Genomic DNA, 15,919 nt, shown 5'->3' on the forward strand with positions numbered 1-15,919 from the left:
GGCCCCAAACCCTATTGCTAAAGACACTAAGAAGTAATTTATACCTTTCCCCTCAAAAGTATGACATAGAGCCTTAACACTACATATCTGTCTGTGTACTGCACTAGGATAGAATAAACCTTTAAGTGTTCCCTAAAGGATACAATGATTTTCCTCTATTCCTACTCACTAATTAGGAGGGGAGCTATACGAGCTGATCAAAACATGTCAGATTGCTAAAAAAAAGAAAACAAATTGTCTGATGAAGCGGATGGAGTTCATCTTACATAAATAATTCTCAATATGAATCAACTGATTGAGGCACTTAAAACAGTTTTGGACCAGGTATTTTTCTTGAAGTGCCACATTTCATACAAGAAATCTATATAGCTTTTCTCTGAAATTCATTATTTTGATTGAGTCAAGAGTTATGTTTATTAAAGTATACAATTCCCAGCACAATAGGTCCTGTTTATGGATGAACCTCTACCAAAACTTTAAACATTTTTTTTTTTAAACTGATTGTTAACAAGCCAAATAGGTGAGCTAAATTAAGCTGCATTCACTCTAATAAGTCACAGAGTGAACTGTGAATTTTTAAAGACACTACAGCTTTGCTAAATTTATTTCAGGTGAAAGAAAATAGAGTAAGCTGTCCTACAGGACAGTGAAAGCTAGTAGTGCTCAAACTGAACATGAAAAGCACACACTCCTCCAATCTTGAGCTAGCCTGTACTATGAGGTTTTGCATCTTAAAGATTGCCTAAAAAGGTATACCAGAACCGTTTACGTTGGAATCACATACTGAATGCTCCTAGATGTTAGTGCAAACAGCATTAAACATACTGGCTTAAAATTTTTGCCTTTTAAAATAAGGATTGCTGTCTCCTACTCTGTGTGATGCTTCACACATTAAATACTCCTGTTTACAACCTTAAAAGATTAGGAACATACCTACTATGTCTTCCCAAATAAATTGTTAAACTTAACTAAAGTAGCGTTAAAAGAGGAAAAAGGAAGGAGTCAGACAAGACAGCTCTGGTATGAAAAGTATATAAAGCAAGCACATGCTGATTCATGTAGACAGATTCAGATAATGCAGAGAAAACCAAACATACATTGTAATATTCAGAAAGACTAGTTTCTGTTCCTGATCTTGTTGATATCAGAAATCCAGCAGACACCATCTGCACTGTATTTTATGTATAAAGATAAAACTTACCATCAATTTGCTTTTGACCTGGTGCTAAGACTTTTTTTTTTTTTATAAGTTCTATGGAACAAGATTTTTCAAAAAAATGTATATTAATACACATTCAGAGGATCAAAAAAAGCTACACTTACTGTGAGAGGATGAGATTTTTCATCAAAAATATCCAATGATCTGTCTGAATCTCTACAAAGTAAAAATCTATGTTTTAACAACAAGACTTAATTGGTAATGCTATGCTCCACTAAAAAGTATTATTTATTAAAGAATAAAGGAACATATTTTATAGTTCATCTTTTCCTAGAACAATGCGTGAAATTATGTTGCATTTTTGCAAAGCATTTAATGGTAAGATCTTACAACTGAATATTTAACAAGCTAAACAGTGAAGTTATCCACATTCTCACCAGCAAGTCAAATTGAATTTCTAAATACAGAAGCCATAGTTCACATTATGCTTAGTACAGTTCTCCTTTAAAATGTGAAACCATGTCATTAATATCATTATTTCAAAAAAGACAGCTGCAATTTTGAAGCACATGCTGTAATTAGCTATAATGGCAATGGTTATTTGTACATGGGATAGTGTGTTCCTTCACATATCAAAACTGATCTGAACCTCTGCATTCAGAGGTACAGCTAACCCAAGTCCAAAGGCTGACGCGTGGTGAGTTAAGTGTATTTTCCTCACTCCCTCTGTTTTGACTTTTTATGCTTTGAAGCACGTGTCATTGGATAGGTGTATTATGGACCTTTGCATATCAACTCAAAAAGGGGTACAAAAAGGAAGCAGATACATCATGAAGTTACCAGATTTTTTTCAACTCTTATAACTGGCTGTTACTGAAATAATCAAGACCATATCCCTGGCTAAAAAAAAAAAAAAAAAAAAGAAAGAGAAGAGCACACTCACCTGTTCTTTATGTGGTAGAATATTGCTAATGTTACACTACAAAAAAAAAAAAGGAGAAAAATACAGTTTTAACAAAGCATATTGTAGCATATCCTGTGCAGATTATTCTGATGCAAAAGTTGTTCAGGGCAAACTGTTCAGAACCCATAATCTATTAGCATCCTCCCACATTCCTGAATACCCGTTACCCCATTTCTGATCCTTACCTGCCTGAAGAAAAACTAGCCAAATCAGACTTGCTAGCCAAACTACTTTTACATTTGATGTAGAGATATTTGTGCCTTGAAAGAAATAACATTATGCTGGATTTTAAACACGTACCTTCATTTCCTGATTAGGTGACATTTACTGAAAATGTGGACTATTCATAACTAAAATGTGACGTTCTATTTGATGTTGCATATACTCTGCTTATGTTTCAACTCTGTATCTCTGGCTGTCTAATTTAAGATTTTTTTTTTTTTTTTTTAATTGCAAAATAAAGAATGCCAGTGTTGACACTCATTTACTGCGGACAAATTTCAGATAGTCACAGTGACAACAGGAATACTGCCATCACAGGAAATCATCATGGACAAGCACTGATCTATTGCCAACTGTACACTACTTCAAAACTGCATCAGCACTATCTTTTACATTTGTTCTTCTTTAAAAAAAAAAAAAAGATAAATAACACACCAGATACCTTTGTCTGAAACCAAATTTGAAAGCAAAAAATCATCTTAGATATTTCCAAACTCTACTAAACTGTTAAGACAGTAAAGCTTTCTGGGCCTGAAGCTGTTGTACCTTCCTTTCCCTTCAAGCACTTCTCATGTAGAGTATTCCAGATGAGAAGAACAGTCTCTGTGGTATCCAGAACAACAGCTAAAACCGCCATTTCTACTGGAGAACCAAGACAACTAACTAACTGTCGAACTCACCCATCTAACATAAGAAACATACCAGGAAGAAATGGGCACTAGAACTAAAATCAAAGCCAGCAATATACTGTTATCCACAACTAGAGGGCAGACTAATACCACCAGGAAGTAGCAAACAGTTGTAGAAACTTTTCCTGAAACTCCATACAAAATACACTTCAAGTTTTCCCAGATCTACAGTTTATTGATTTGGCTTTGAATTTGAAGACTCTGAACTCACCCCAATACACAGTTTTAAAATCAAAACGCTTACACATTTCAGCACTGGTTCAGTTTCTCAAGTGTATGACAACTACTCTGAAATATGATACATTAGCTCTGTAACAAAAGAAAAAAAGAAAGGGAAAGGGAAAAAAGAAAAGGGAAAAGAAAGTCCACTTCAGCAGTCATTTAATTAACTGGACCTCTACACCTTTTCCATGACCAACTTGAATAATGCTCCCATCGCTGAAGTGTGATACTACCTTTGGAACAGACACCACCACAAAAATCCCAAATAAACTTAGCAGTATGTTACTAAGCCCGTTATTGATAATAAATGGCTCTTACCACTTTATTGTGCTTCTAAGATTAGGTTGACTGACCGTGCTGTCATCTATAAATATTGTTGAGCATGAGCTGTATTTTTTCGTAAGCTGCCCTGGAGAAACCTTTGGGAGGAGGAAAAGAAAACAACAGGAAATAAATTCAAAAAGACTGATTCTGTAAGCTTTGGTTTAACCACAGTGAATACCAGCTTTACAGCTAAAGTAGCTACTGAGAGGTCTTTGTAGATGATTGCTCCTGGTGTGTAAGCTACCTCATAGCCATCAAGTCGCTCAGAATAAGCCTTTGTGCAAAATTGGCTTATAAGCTATCCCTTGTAATATACATATTTTTAGATGAGTAATTTTCAGCAGAATTAGCTGCAGCTAAAGCAGCCAAGTCCTTTGATTTTCTCAGTTCTTTCACTCCACTCTTGCCAGATTTGGTCTCGGCCTTTCCCTTATAAGATTTTCTTAGATTTTTTTTCTTTTTATATCCGTCATCATTTTCTCCCTTTCTTTACACCACATCTTACTCCTTTACATTTCTGGTTATCCAATATCTCTTCCTGTATAGACAGTTTTGTGTTTTGAGTTCTTTTATATATTAGAAAAAAGTAAACCTCTCCCTAACATTTGCTCTCTTCAGTCATGTCTTGGTTAGCATCTGAAATCTGGAAATAAACAACTGTTCTATTTTGTCACCTGTCTTAATGCTGTAGATTTTATACTTTAAGAAATTTTCCTATGTTATTGTAACACTAACTCAGGCTTCCCTGAGCATTTTTAGAGAATTCCTTGAACTCAGATATATCATCATAATCGAGAGAAAAGTTTTAATCTAGCAATTCAAGATGTATTAGTCTCTGCAGCCATATTTTTAAAAGCCATGTCTAGAACTACCACCAAAAACAATCCAATCACAGTTCACCTTGGTGCTGGCAGACTAAAGCTGGTATTATAAGGAGGGAGGGCTGGATAACCCCATAATTGTATTAAATACATTTGAAATATTATCTTACTAGTAACTTATCAGTAGACACTTCTGCTAGGCAGCACTTTTAAACTTTGTTTTAGTATGTTCCATTACTAGTCATTATTTTATCCACTTATTAATAAAAAAGATGGAAGATAAGTCACATCAAAGAAAAATATCCATGTGCAGAAGCAGCTTAGAGCATATTTTCAAACTTTAAAGCTAATAGCTTATTATTTGTTCATGCTGATGATACTGTTTGTTCTTCATTCTTTTTTTATGCTGAATGTTCATTACAATAAGCCTTACAGTGATGCTCAAACAGTAAGTTGTTTAAGACTTGTCATCTCAGCTGAGAAATTAATCCAGTTTTATTTGTTTTAAATACCAACATAGGCAGTTTGACTTGTATTTTATTCCTTACTGTTTTGAAATGCTTAAGACTGATAAAAGAGAAAGCCATTATTATTCTTTTGTCATTAGCTACTCTATGCTCTGTAATACTATGCCTGCTTATTTATTTTTTATTTTTAAAGATGGGCAAAGATAATTAATTTTTATCTTGCTAAGAATGACTTAGAATGTATGCAGGACCATACACATACAACTACCACAGTTGTTTCTCTAAGAATTTTACTTACATGGTTGATGTGGTTACTCTTCCTCTTCTCTCTCACTAGAAAAATGGAGAAAGAATGTGAACTTTTCTAAAATAGAATCCTGATTTACATTCAATCAAGTCATCCTATTAACCTAGTCTTCCGAAGTACGTGAGCATTAGAAGTTTCTAATTTGACTGTTAGGTCTCTAGAGAAGTAAATTTTGAGCAAAAATGTGAAATTTTATCAACCTAGCAAACTACGCACTACTTCCAGCTTTCCACATGTATGTTGCAGAATAACTACTGCCCATCACACTGACAGGAAAACGTCTCAGCATTGAACAGATGTTAGTCACTATGACAAGCTGGGTGATTTTAAGATAGTTTGAAGAGATAATGTCTAATATCAAACAGCAACCACTTAGCGAAGTAAAACCACCACATAGCCAATTTGCCAAAGACACCTAAGAAGGAACCGAAGTGCCTTATGTACATGTTCTCTCTCTTCCCATTAGACAGCAGAAGGTAAAAAGTTATTTCACTACAAAGACGATGCTGGCACAAACTACAAGTAGGTATTTATCAGATAACTGCAACCATTTTATTTAATCACCTCAGACTGTCAGACTTAAAGAAAATATCAAGGACTAGCTCCCAGCTGTAACAATAGCAGTGAAACAAAACACTGTTGTTAGATGACAGCTGAGAGTTGCACAGGTAGTTTTAAAAGTGAAACAACCTATACAAATGTGGCCAGCCTGGACAGGTAACTGTACCTCCTGCTCCAACCTTTTGACCTTAAATTATTACCACTTGTAAGAAGGACACATTCTCTTACACATTTCAAAAAATAACAAATTGAAGAGAATGTCAAAATTTAGTCTTTGTTTTTTTTTTTTTAAAAAAATAAAAAATCTCATGATTATGATAACATCTCAGTGAGAGAGAACTTAAGGATATTAATTCTACTGATCCTACGGAAGTTTAACTAAAGAAGATCCAGTGAAATTACAAAATAAATCCTTATGCTTGATTTGTTGGTAAAAAATACCCTGTAAAAAACAATTCATCCAACTAATATGAACTTCAGAGAGTAGTTTAATAGCTATTAACTCACCTAGCAGACCATTTTTCTGCATGAATACAAGCATACACATTTCAGTACATTATAATTGAGGAATACTGAATCTGTTTAAAAGCAATACTACTCTCAACAAGGACATTCATATAGTTTGAAAGTTAAAGACTACTCAGTGAAACTACACTACAACGTTCAAGAACTACATCAACTTGTAGCTGCAACTTAAACAGAGCTTGCCTATAAGGAGCCTGAAATCGGCAGGTCAGATCCTTCTGTCTGAAGGCTGACATTAAGAGACCTCTAGAAAAGAGGCCTACATTTCCTTGGTATCATCTTTTCTGGTGAATCATGCTGTTGCTTGTTTCCACTGCTTAGAGATTATCTGAACATTGTGAAGTTGATATAACTGACAATTTTACTACTTGCAATAACAGTATCAGCAGGACTGCAAGTGACAGACCTGTCAAAATAATACTACTTTTCTGTGGCAAAGCTATGCCAAGGTGGAAGACACACTGTAGCTTTCCATCAACCCAAGCATAACACTAGCTTAGGAAAATGCTTCAAACAAGAACCAGCTATAAAACAGTACAGAAGCATTCTTAAACTAGTATCTTAAACTCCTCTTCAGTTGCAACTTCAAATTTTAATACAGTAAAAATAATTTTTAATTTATGCAATATGAAAATGCCTCTGCTTTTTAACATAGCTACAGTACAGTAGTTATAAATAGCTATAGTAATTGTTCAAAATTGGCTTTCTGATTTAAATAAAGGATCTGCAAGGGAACTGGAAATCCCAATACATCCATGTTATTAAAAACAGTAATCAAGAGTAATTATGCTATGGAAACTATTCAAACATTTTAAAACAACATATTCAAAAGTAACCGATGAAGACTGATGGTTTAGGTTTACTATTCCTTACTATTCATTCTTTTTAAACTTTTTAAGAAGTCCTTGGGTCATAAAAAAAACCCACAAAACTACTTCTTGAAGCTTGAGTTACATTAGTGAAGTGATAAAGCCTTGCTCCCTCAGATTACTGGAATCCAGCTTCTGAAATCTCCTGCTATTTGAAATAACAAGTATTTTTTAAGTGTTAAGTAAATAGCCTATGAACACATTTCTGTGTAAAAGTGTAAGTTACTAAGCCTGTGCTTTGAAAGAATTAAATTAATACAAGTATTCTTGAGGTGTATAACTAAAATAGGCAATTATTTTTTTCCAGTTTTCTTCCCCACTTTAATTGGAAAGAACTTAGCTTACCATCTGTTTGAGACTTGCTAAGGAAAATTGTGCTTGCTCTAGGATGATCAGATGGATTAGATTCCAATGCTAAATCTGAAAGAGAAAGGACAAAAAAAGGAAGACCATCAATAGAAGATGACGATTACTGCATATTCCCACCCAGCCTTAAAATGTTCAAGCATGGCGATAGAATCAAGATTAGAAATGCATAGAACAGGTTCTCTAAAGCAAAATCTCTCTTTTGCCAAGACAAATAAAAAATTGTCATCTTCCTTTTTACTGGGAAAAAAACGCGGGCTTCTTTATACTGCCATGCAACTCTGAAGCAGCTTACAGTTCCCATCAAAACAAAATCTGGAAAGGTAGACCTCAGAAATGAATATATACCTTCAGAAGTCAGTATACAGCCCAGCATGTTAGGATAGCTTGATGTGGAGCCTGTGCTCAGTAGATAGCAGAAAACTAGAACTTTATAAAGATCTTAAGTTAAAAAAATAAATAACATAAAGGACACTACAGACCTTACTTTCACTCTATACTTTATGTGTCCAAGATGTCAGTAAACAATCTTTGTGGTCCTATACAAGAGCTTAATAAGTAACTTCGAGTGCTGCTAAATATCAAAACACATGTCTAACGCTATTCTTTTCTTTTGGACTTTCAAGTAAAACTCTGCATAGCTAATAGTTACAGAAAAACAAAATGGTTTCTTTAATCCTTTGCTGCAGTGATGGCATCAGATGAGGATATATTACTCCCTTAGATTAAGATGGAAGTGATCACTAAAAAAGTTTGGACTGATCAATCCGTAAACATCATAATGATTTTTTTTTTTTTTTTTTTTTTTTAATCTTTGACAGCAAAAGAAGCTGCTTGAGGAAGTCACAAACACTCCAATTTCTGTGAGTATATCAATAGAACCATCTTGCTAATGCTATGATCCTGTACATCCCAGAAGGAGCAAACTCTCAGCAATTTACATTCTGGTCTCCACCTGTGCTATTTATGCCACACTAACCATAAAAGCAAGCAAGCTCACAAACTCGCACATTACTGTTTCAAGGCAGTATGCCAATACTTTTTTAAGGGTGTCACGACTGCAAAGTCATCTACTAAGCACCATCAACTTTTCATGAAAAAAAAAATCTTAAGAGGTTTTTATGCACTGAACCAACAGAGCTCTGATTAAATAGTAGTCAAAGTATGCGCAAACTCTTGGTGCTGGAAGTCTCAGCTATGTGAATGTTTTGTGCTACTGCACCTAGCCCACAGCACAGCCACAGCCCTCATGCGTCAGCAAGTGAACGTCACTGTCAAAGTGCGTGTATGCCCGAGACTTCTCGTTCCAGATTCCCATTGGTATGCAACATCAGTATCTAGGCCTGGATATTTTCCAAGTACTTGGCTCACATCACTGATCTTAGTCCAACCGTGTTGTTCTGACACTGGTCCAGGAAGCAGACCACTGTAATTTTGAATCTCTACTGTACAAATAGGGTAACCAACGTGTACTACAGAATAGGATGATTTTTCAGCCAGGAATTTCCCCCTCTCAAAAAAGGCCACAGTCAACTACAAAAGCATATCCTCTTGAGCAGGGTTGAAAAGCAAAACAGTATTTCTATTTCCACTTTACTGTGCTCATTCCTGGCATTCAATTAACAGATGCATGTATTTAATCACGTAGTTACAATGTAAGAAGCCCTAGTTTAGAAGTCCTAGAACAGAATTTACCTTACCACTTATACCTCAAGTACTGGTGGTACATACTTGATTCTCTGAAAAAAATCCAGCATACAATAGTATGCCACACCAGCACATTCCAACTACTACTTATAATATTGCAACAAATAGCTTAACTTATTTAAAACTTGTCCACAATGTTGTAACACTTTTAAAATCACTTTTAAAAACACTTTTAAAAGGCAATATGGACACAAATTCTAGTTTCTAATGCTAGCATTCTATTAAAAGAAAAAAAAAGACTGACACAAACCAAGGAATTAACTAATAATAGCAAATTTTAAACAACTTTTGGGATTTGTGAAAGGAGTTATTCAGGAACTGAATTATTTTACTAGACTACCAAATGACCAAAGTGTCATCAACAGATGGAAGAGGACTGCAAAATGCAGAATTAAAATACAGATTATTACATTATTTTTAAGTTTAGACACAAACAGAGAAAATCATTCAGAATTTATTTATTTACAAATTAGCAGCAACTTTTAGAGAAACAGAGTAAGTCAGGTTAGAACAGACCTCAGGAGGTCTCCAGCCCACCCTCTTGCTCACAGCAGTGTCAGCTCTGAGGCTTTACCCAGCTGAGCCTCCAAAACCTCCAAGGGCTGGAAGGCTGCACAGTCTCTCAGGGCAACTTGTTCTAATGCCCACCTGTCCTCATGAGAAAAAGTGTTTCCTTGTGCCTAGTTGGAACCTCTTATTTCAACTTACATCCCTTGCTGTCTTATATTCCAGCCACACACCACTGGAAAGAGCCTGACTGCATCACCCCAGTGACTTCCCTGTAGGTACTGATAAACTCCTGTGAAGTGCGCCTGCAAGGTTTGGCCCTCTTTCCTTCAGGCTGAACAAGCCCAGCTCCCTCAGCTTCTCTTCACCTGTCTCCAGGCCCCTGAGGGGGATTAATGCCTACAGGGCCAGGGAACTCGCTACTGAATGGTGCAGAAGAGCATCTGGGGACTGTACACAAGACTTAAGTGATATTTAGGGGAAAGACTGAAGGCTGGGAAAGGGAGAGAACACGGTGGACTGGAGAGGAACAAGCACAGGAAAAGAGAGAGAAAAAGGGATGGAAGTGGCATCGACTTGTAAACAGACTGCTGGTCAACATGCTTTCTCTGGCCAGGCATGGTGCCTGATCACTGCAGCCTGTCCTGTCTGTGCAGGTCCAAGCACCAGCAACTGGAGCTCAGGTCTGCAGGCCTCGGAGTTCATGTGTCCAGGTGTCAGCAACTGGACAGACTGTGCGTCTACCACCGGGTGCTGGAGGGACCCATGCTGTATATTTGCATCTTCTCTGCTAATGGGCTTTCATCCTGATCAGCCACGGAGGAGAACAGGATGAGGCTTCTGATGCTGTTTATGCCTGTATGTCGTGTTTTCTGCCTGCACTGATCTGTATGACCAGCTGTGTATGCATTGTGCACGTGTGCCTTTTGGGAAGCCTTATACGAACCTACAGCTGCAGCAGCTTCCCCACTACCAGGCTACTGAATGTGGTAACTCCCAACATGACTGCATTTCTCCTTCCTCAATTCCGTGAGGTTCCTGTTGTCCTCCAGCCTACTCAGGTCCCTCTGAATAAGCAGCCTCCAGCATATTGACTGTTGCTCAGTAGGGTGTCACTTGCAATTTGGGTGTACTCCATTGTCTCGTCCAGGTCACTGATAAACATTACAGAGGACAGTGGTTTTTTTTCAGGGAAGAGATAGTAAGAGTTAAATAGCATCCATCCTCTTTCACCCCAAAGAAAAATACAGTTAAAACACTGATTTCCCTGAGGTCTTGATTCACTTTGAAAGGACACTTCTTGATACAGCTTTCTTCTTGTGCTTTGTCTGTCTTTACATCCATCCTTAGATGTTAGAAGTCAGGTCTCAGGCAAAAAGCACTACAAGAAAAACACCTGCAAATACAACCAACTTTCATCCTGCACAAGAAGGGTCTGTAACAGGTGGCACTGTCGGATGTATCAAGGGACAGCATATTGACACAGTCACACAAGGAAAGCGTGCCTTCCTGAACCTAATCAGACACACGTGAAGAGAGAACAGCAGTGAAAGGAAAATAGACTTCACTGGCTCCAGTTCCACAGTGGTTCTGCTAGGCACAGGATGCTTTCTGCTAGACAACATTAGGTAGATCAGCACCCACAGCACACCAAACCCACATCGTCACACAACCAGGTAGAGTCATGGTACTAGTGAACCCCAGAACACCCCATGCAGTTCCTGGTACAACACACTATAACGTGATCGGGACCAACTGTAACCAGGCTTCTTAAACTAAAATAACGTGGCATTAACAGAAACAGCACAGCTGATCTGTCTTGCATGACACTGTGAAGAAAGAAAGATGCATTTTATAGACTGCCTGCCCGTAGCTTCCCCCTTCTATGCAGCCAGAGAATTTCAACTCTCTTTGCTTTACTGTTCTCCCTGGACACAGCTTTTCTCCAAGCAATGGAAAAATTATCACATGGTTTGCTCCTCCCAAACTGCCCGTTTTGATCATGAAACAGCAAAAAGGAACAGCAATACAATTGATAAAGGAAACATAAGGCAAGAGGCAAACAAGGATGTGAGAAGAGGCAAAATGCAATGGGAAACACAGCAAAAGTAAAGCCAGACAAAGAGATTAATCCACCTGCAACCACTTCGACTCACATCCAACCATAATTCCTAATACTTCATCTTTGTAGCGTTTAAAAATCCCAAACTAAGATATCTAGCTTGAAAATAAGAATGTCTTGTTTATGAGCTGCATCAGAAGACATATGACAGAACACTCAGTCTTCACAGGTAGCTAGCTGAAAAACAAAGGGGAAGAGTGGCATGCCATGGGGTGAACAGAAATAGTAGAAATTAAACCATGCAGAAACAGGAATGACAGAAGTGACAGAACAGGATGATGCTAAAAGGCAAGAAAAAACTCCAAAACGCTGTTTTAATGGCTACCAACTCAGTAGAAGTCAAACATTTTCCATCAGAACCTCACACTTCATGACACCGAGGTGAGAAGGGAAGATTCCCACCAGAAATGCAGTCTGTGGGAGTGGCACAGAAATGGTGCCCTCCACCTCTCCAAGAACTGCATATCAAAAGCAGCCTCCCCCCCCAGTTTCAGGGTACTACCAGCCCTGTCAGATCAACCCCTCTCTCTCCAATTAGAGCCCAGAGAAGCCAAAACTCGATTCCCTCTCTCACCATCCTTGTTTTAAAGAATCATTGCAGTTTGCTTGCCCTCCAGACAATCTCAGCTACTCCTGCTGCTGCACACAGATAAGGACACAGCTCCCCTGGGGCAGATCACATTGCTTGTGAGAGCAAACCTCCATTCTTAGCTCAAGTTCTTACATCCTTTCCTTGACACAAAATCTGCATGAAGAGTACTTTTACTCATCTGTCACGTAAGAATGCATGTGGGTTTTAGGAATTTATAATGCTAACTACTTGTCTACTGTCTTACACACCTCCACAGGTGATTTCTAACTATGAAGAGCACATTTTACATACCACATCATGTTACTTACATTATCTCCTGAATAAAGCTGACAATCAAAGATGTCACTGTTACTAAGTAGCAGCCCTTCAAAGATTTCACTACTTTTGGACACTAAAATATTGTATTTCCTGTGACAGTTTTATCCCCATCCTCTGCTTCACTAGACAGCAATAACATTTTGATAGAGCACATATTTAAAGCATTAAATCATAAAACCATCGCTGCTGTAAATTGAGTTTCTTCCCTTGCTCAGTGGGTTGCTAGTTTTGATTAATGGTTGAGCTTTCCTTATTTCATCACCTAACAGTGCATAAAATATGAGTTACTTAACTCACAATAAAGATTTAAGAATTAAACCAAATCAGACCAACAAATTTGCCCATCCATTTCACATAGCCTGTTACTCCTAACAATAACTTCACATAAAGTAATTTGTTCTTTAAAATTATGTTACTCTATTCCCAACAATTTACCTACCAAATTATAATTCTGGTTTCTAAATCCAACCTGCTTTGTTTACTCTGTGCCAACCACACAGAACATGCCACAGAACCAAGCACACAAAGGTTGCTTCCATTTGCCTTCCCCTGTTATGTCCTCAGTGACACACAGCTTAATCTATCTTTTCAATTTTCCACATGTGGCTTCTTTCCCAGATTTGGGCAGAATTAAAACATTTGCATCTCGTTTATTCATCTTCAAGAAAATCTCTCTCTTCCATAACAGGAGGGACTCAAAATATATGAAACTTGCTGTTTTAGTAACTAAACAAGCAAATTTGAATACATAAAGGACTTGATTTGTGGTGTAGCAGTGCTTTTAAGCACAACCAGCTCTAAGACAGGGTATCTATTTTGAGGGAAAATCTTGGTGAGGACTTAATCTTAACTAATACTTTCCTATATACAGGTCCTTTAAAAACACTCCTAACTCCCCACTGCCCAGAGGAAATCAACTATTTATTTAAGGAAAGCAACCAAAAACAACCTACACAGTTGGTGTTTGTTCACAGAGTGACAGAGTGGTTGAGGTTGGCAGGGAGCTCTTGAGGTCAGCTAGTCCAGCTCTCCTCCCCTACAGCTACAGCAGGCTGCCCAGGCCCAAGTCCATCAGGTTTTGAAAAGCTCCACAGACGCAGACTTCACAGCCCCTCTGGGCAACAGGTTCTAGAGGCTGACCACCCTCGTTGTTAGTTGGTTATTTCTACGGATCGTTACTTTTGCATTTCTTAAACTGCAGGAGGATCCACACTGCTTTGGCCGGCCCCTGCAGCCAACCCCAGCACGATCCTATTGCATGCTGGTCACAGCCCCTGTCAGGGAAACATGGTAAGAGATCTATTCCACTGCACACAGTACCTACTGCTTCTGGACTCAAAGAAATTAGGCTTCAGGCTGTGTACCTGCAAGTGTTACAATCATGTGCACGCATTTTAACTAGGCAGAGCAGGATGCCAGGAGCACCCAAAATTCCACAGTGAAGGCAGGACCAGTGAGAAAGAAGGAAACTAAATGTCTATAGAAGTGTATATTGGAAGTGGAAGGAAAACAATAGTTCACAAGTAAAATCTTAAAAGTAGCTAACATTTTGTTAGAAAGGTGTTTCTGGACAGCATCCAATGTAGAACCATTAACAAAGCCAAGGAAGAAGAACTGCTTCCACACTGCCCGCTTTTCACTGCCCATATAGACTTTTACATGGATCACAATTCACTACCATGATAAGATAATGAAAAAAATAGGAGCTGTGGAGTTTCTGCTCTAAGTCAAAATAAAATTTTGTAGTGGGTTTATGTGGCAAGGTTTTGGTAGCACGGGGACTTGGGGTAGTTTCTGTGAGAAGGATCTAGAAGCTGCCCCATGTTTGGTACGGGCCCCACTGTTGACCTGAGCCAAGCCAATAAGCGATGTTGTTTGCGCCTCTGTGAGAGCATATTTAAGACAGGGAAAAAAACGCTGCGCCACACAGCAGCTGGGAGAGTGAGAGGAGTGAGGAACGGCCCTGCAGGCACCAAGGTCAGTGCAGAAGGAGGGGGAGAGGTGCTCCAGGCACCGGAGCAGAAGTCCCCTGCGGCCTGTGGTGAGGACCATGGTGAAGCAGGATGTCCCCCTGCAGCCCATGGAGTACCACGGTGGAGCAGGGTTCCACGCTGCAGCCCGTGGAGGAGACCACGGTGGAGCAGGTGGCCCTGCACTGATGGAGGCTGCCACCTGTGGAAGACCCCTGCCGGAGCAGATTCCGGGCCGGACCTGTAGCCTGTGGAGAGGAGCCCACGCAGGAGCCGGTGACCTGGCAGGAGCTGCTGCCCGTGGGGGACCCAGGTTGGAGCAGTTTTCTCCTGAGGGATGGACCCCGTGGTACGGACCCATATCTGGAGCAGTTCTGGAAGAGCTGCTGCCTGTGGGAAGCCCACGCCGGATCAGTTCATCAGGGACTGCATCCCGTGGGTGGGACCCCACAGCACAGGGGACGAGACTGACCGAGAAGGAGCGGCAGAGAAGAAGTGCTGTAGACTGACCATAACCCCCATTCCCCTGCACTGCTCGGGGGGAGGAGGTGGAAGAGGGTGGATGGGGGGGGGGGGGAAAGGTGCTTTTGGTTTCTTTCCTTTGTTTCTCACTTCTCTAGCTTGTTAGTAATAAGCAATAAATCTTACTATCTCCTTATGCCGAGTCTGTTTTGCCCGTTACAATAATTACTGCGTGATTATCTCATCCTTATCTCAACCTTTGAGCCCTTTTCACATATTTTCTCCCCATTCCTCTTTGAGGAGGGGGAGTGAGAGAGCAGCTGTGGTGGAGCTCGGCTGCCCACTCAAGTGGAACCACGACAACGTTACAACAATAAATTTTTCTACACTTTACACATTGAAGCAAGATCAACCTAACTTTCACTCCTAAATCCATGCCAATAAGTTCAAGGGAAGGTTTATCCGCACCAATATTTTGCATGCACGCTGCCTTCCTTCTCACAAGTCATGGTTCAGAAAGGAAAACAGATGAGTATCACAAATCCCTGTATCATGTAGTGTCTACAGGTAACACAACTATGATGCACTGTGCTGTGTGTTAGGTGTCACATGCCAGTCCATCAGGTGGCACGTTACATTTTTCTCTCCTCTTCCAATTGCTGACATGGATGCATTAATTCAAGCTTCACATGAAGTCTGGATTTTTATTAAAGTTAAAAGGGTTTCAACACATCTTTTGTGCCAT

The 15,919-nt window shown here is 39.1% G+C and overlaps 1 protein-coding gene across 5 annotated transcripts in view; it reads right to left on the reverse strand.

The window, feature by feature from the left end:
- The window catches only part of CCNYL1 (cyclin Y like 1), a 41,801-nt gene that overhangs the window by 12,629 nt on the left and 13,253 nt on the right, over positions 1 to 15,919 (reverse strand). For all 5 annotated transcript variants that reach the window (XM_032190092.1, XM_032190094.1, XM_032190093.1 and 2 more), the window contains 5 exons: positions 7,476 to 7,550; positions 5,167 to 5,201; positions 3,575 to 3,675; positions 2,103 to 2,138; positions 1,324 to 1,375 (listed from right to left, as the gene is read on the reverse strand). In XM_032190092.1, coding sequence (XP_032045983.1) covers positions 1,324 to 1,375; positions 2,103 to 2,138; positions 3,575 to 3,675; positions 5,167 to 5,201; positions 7,476 to 7,550 — 299 coding nt within the window. The remainder of the gene's footprint in view (positions 1 to 1,323; positions 1,376 to 2,102; positions 2,139 to 3,574; positions 3,676 to 5,166; positions 5,202 to 7,475; positions 7,551 to 15,919) is intronic.

Source organism: Aythya fuligula, chromosome 6 (genome assembly GCF_009819795.1).
Source record: "Aythya fuligula isolate bAytFul2 chromosome 6, bAytFul2.pri, whole genome shotgun sequence".
Lineage (NCBI taxonomy): Eukaryota > Metazoa > Chordata > Aves > Anseriformes > Anatidae > Aythya > Aythya fuligula.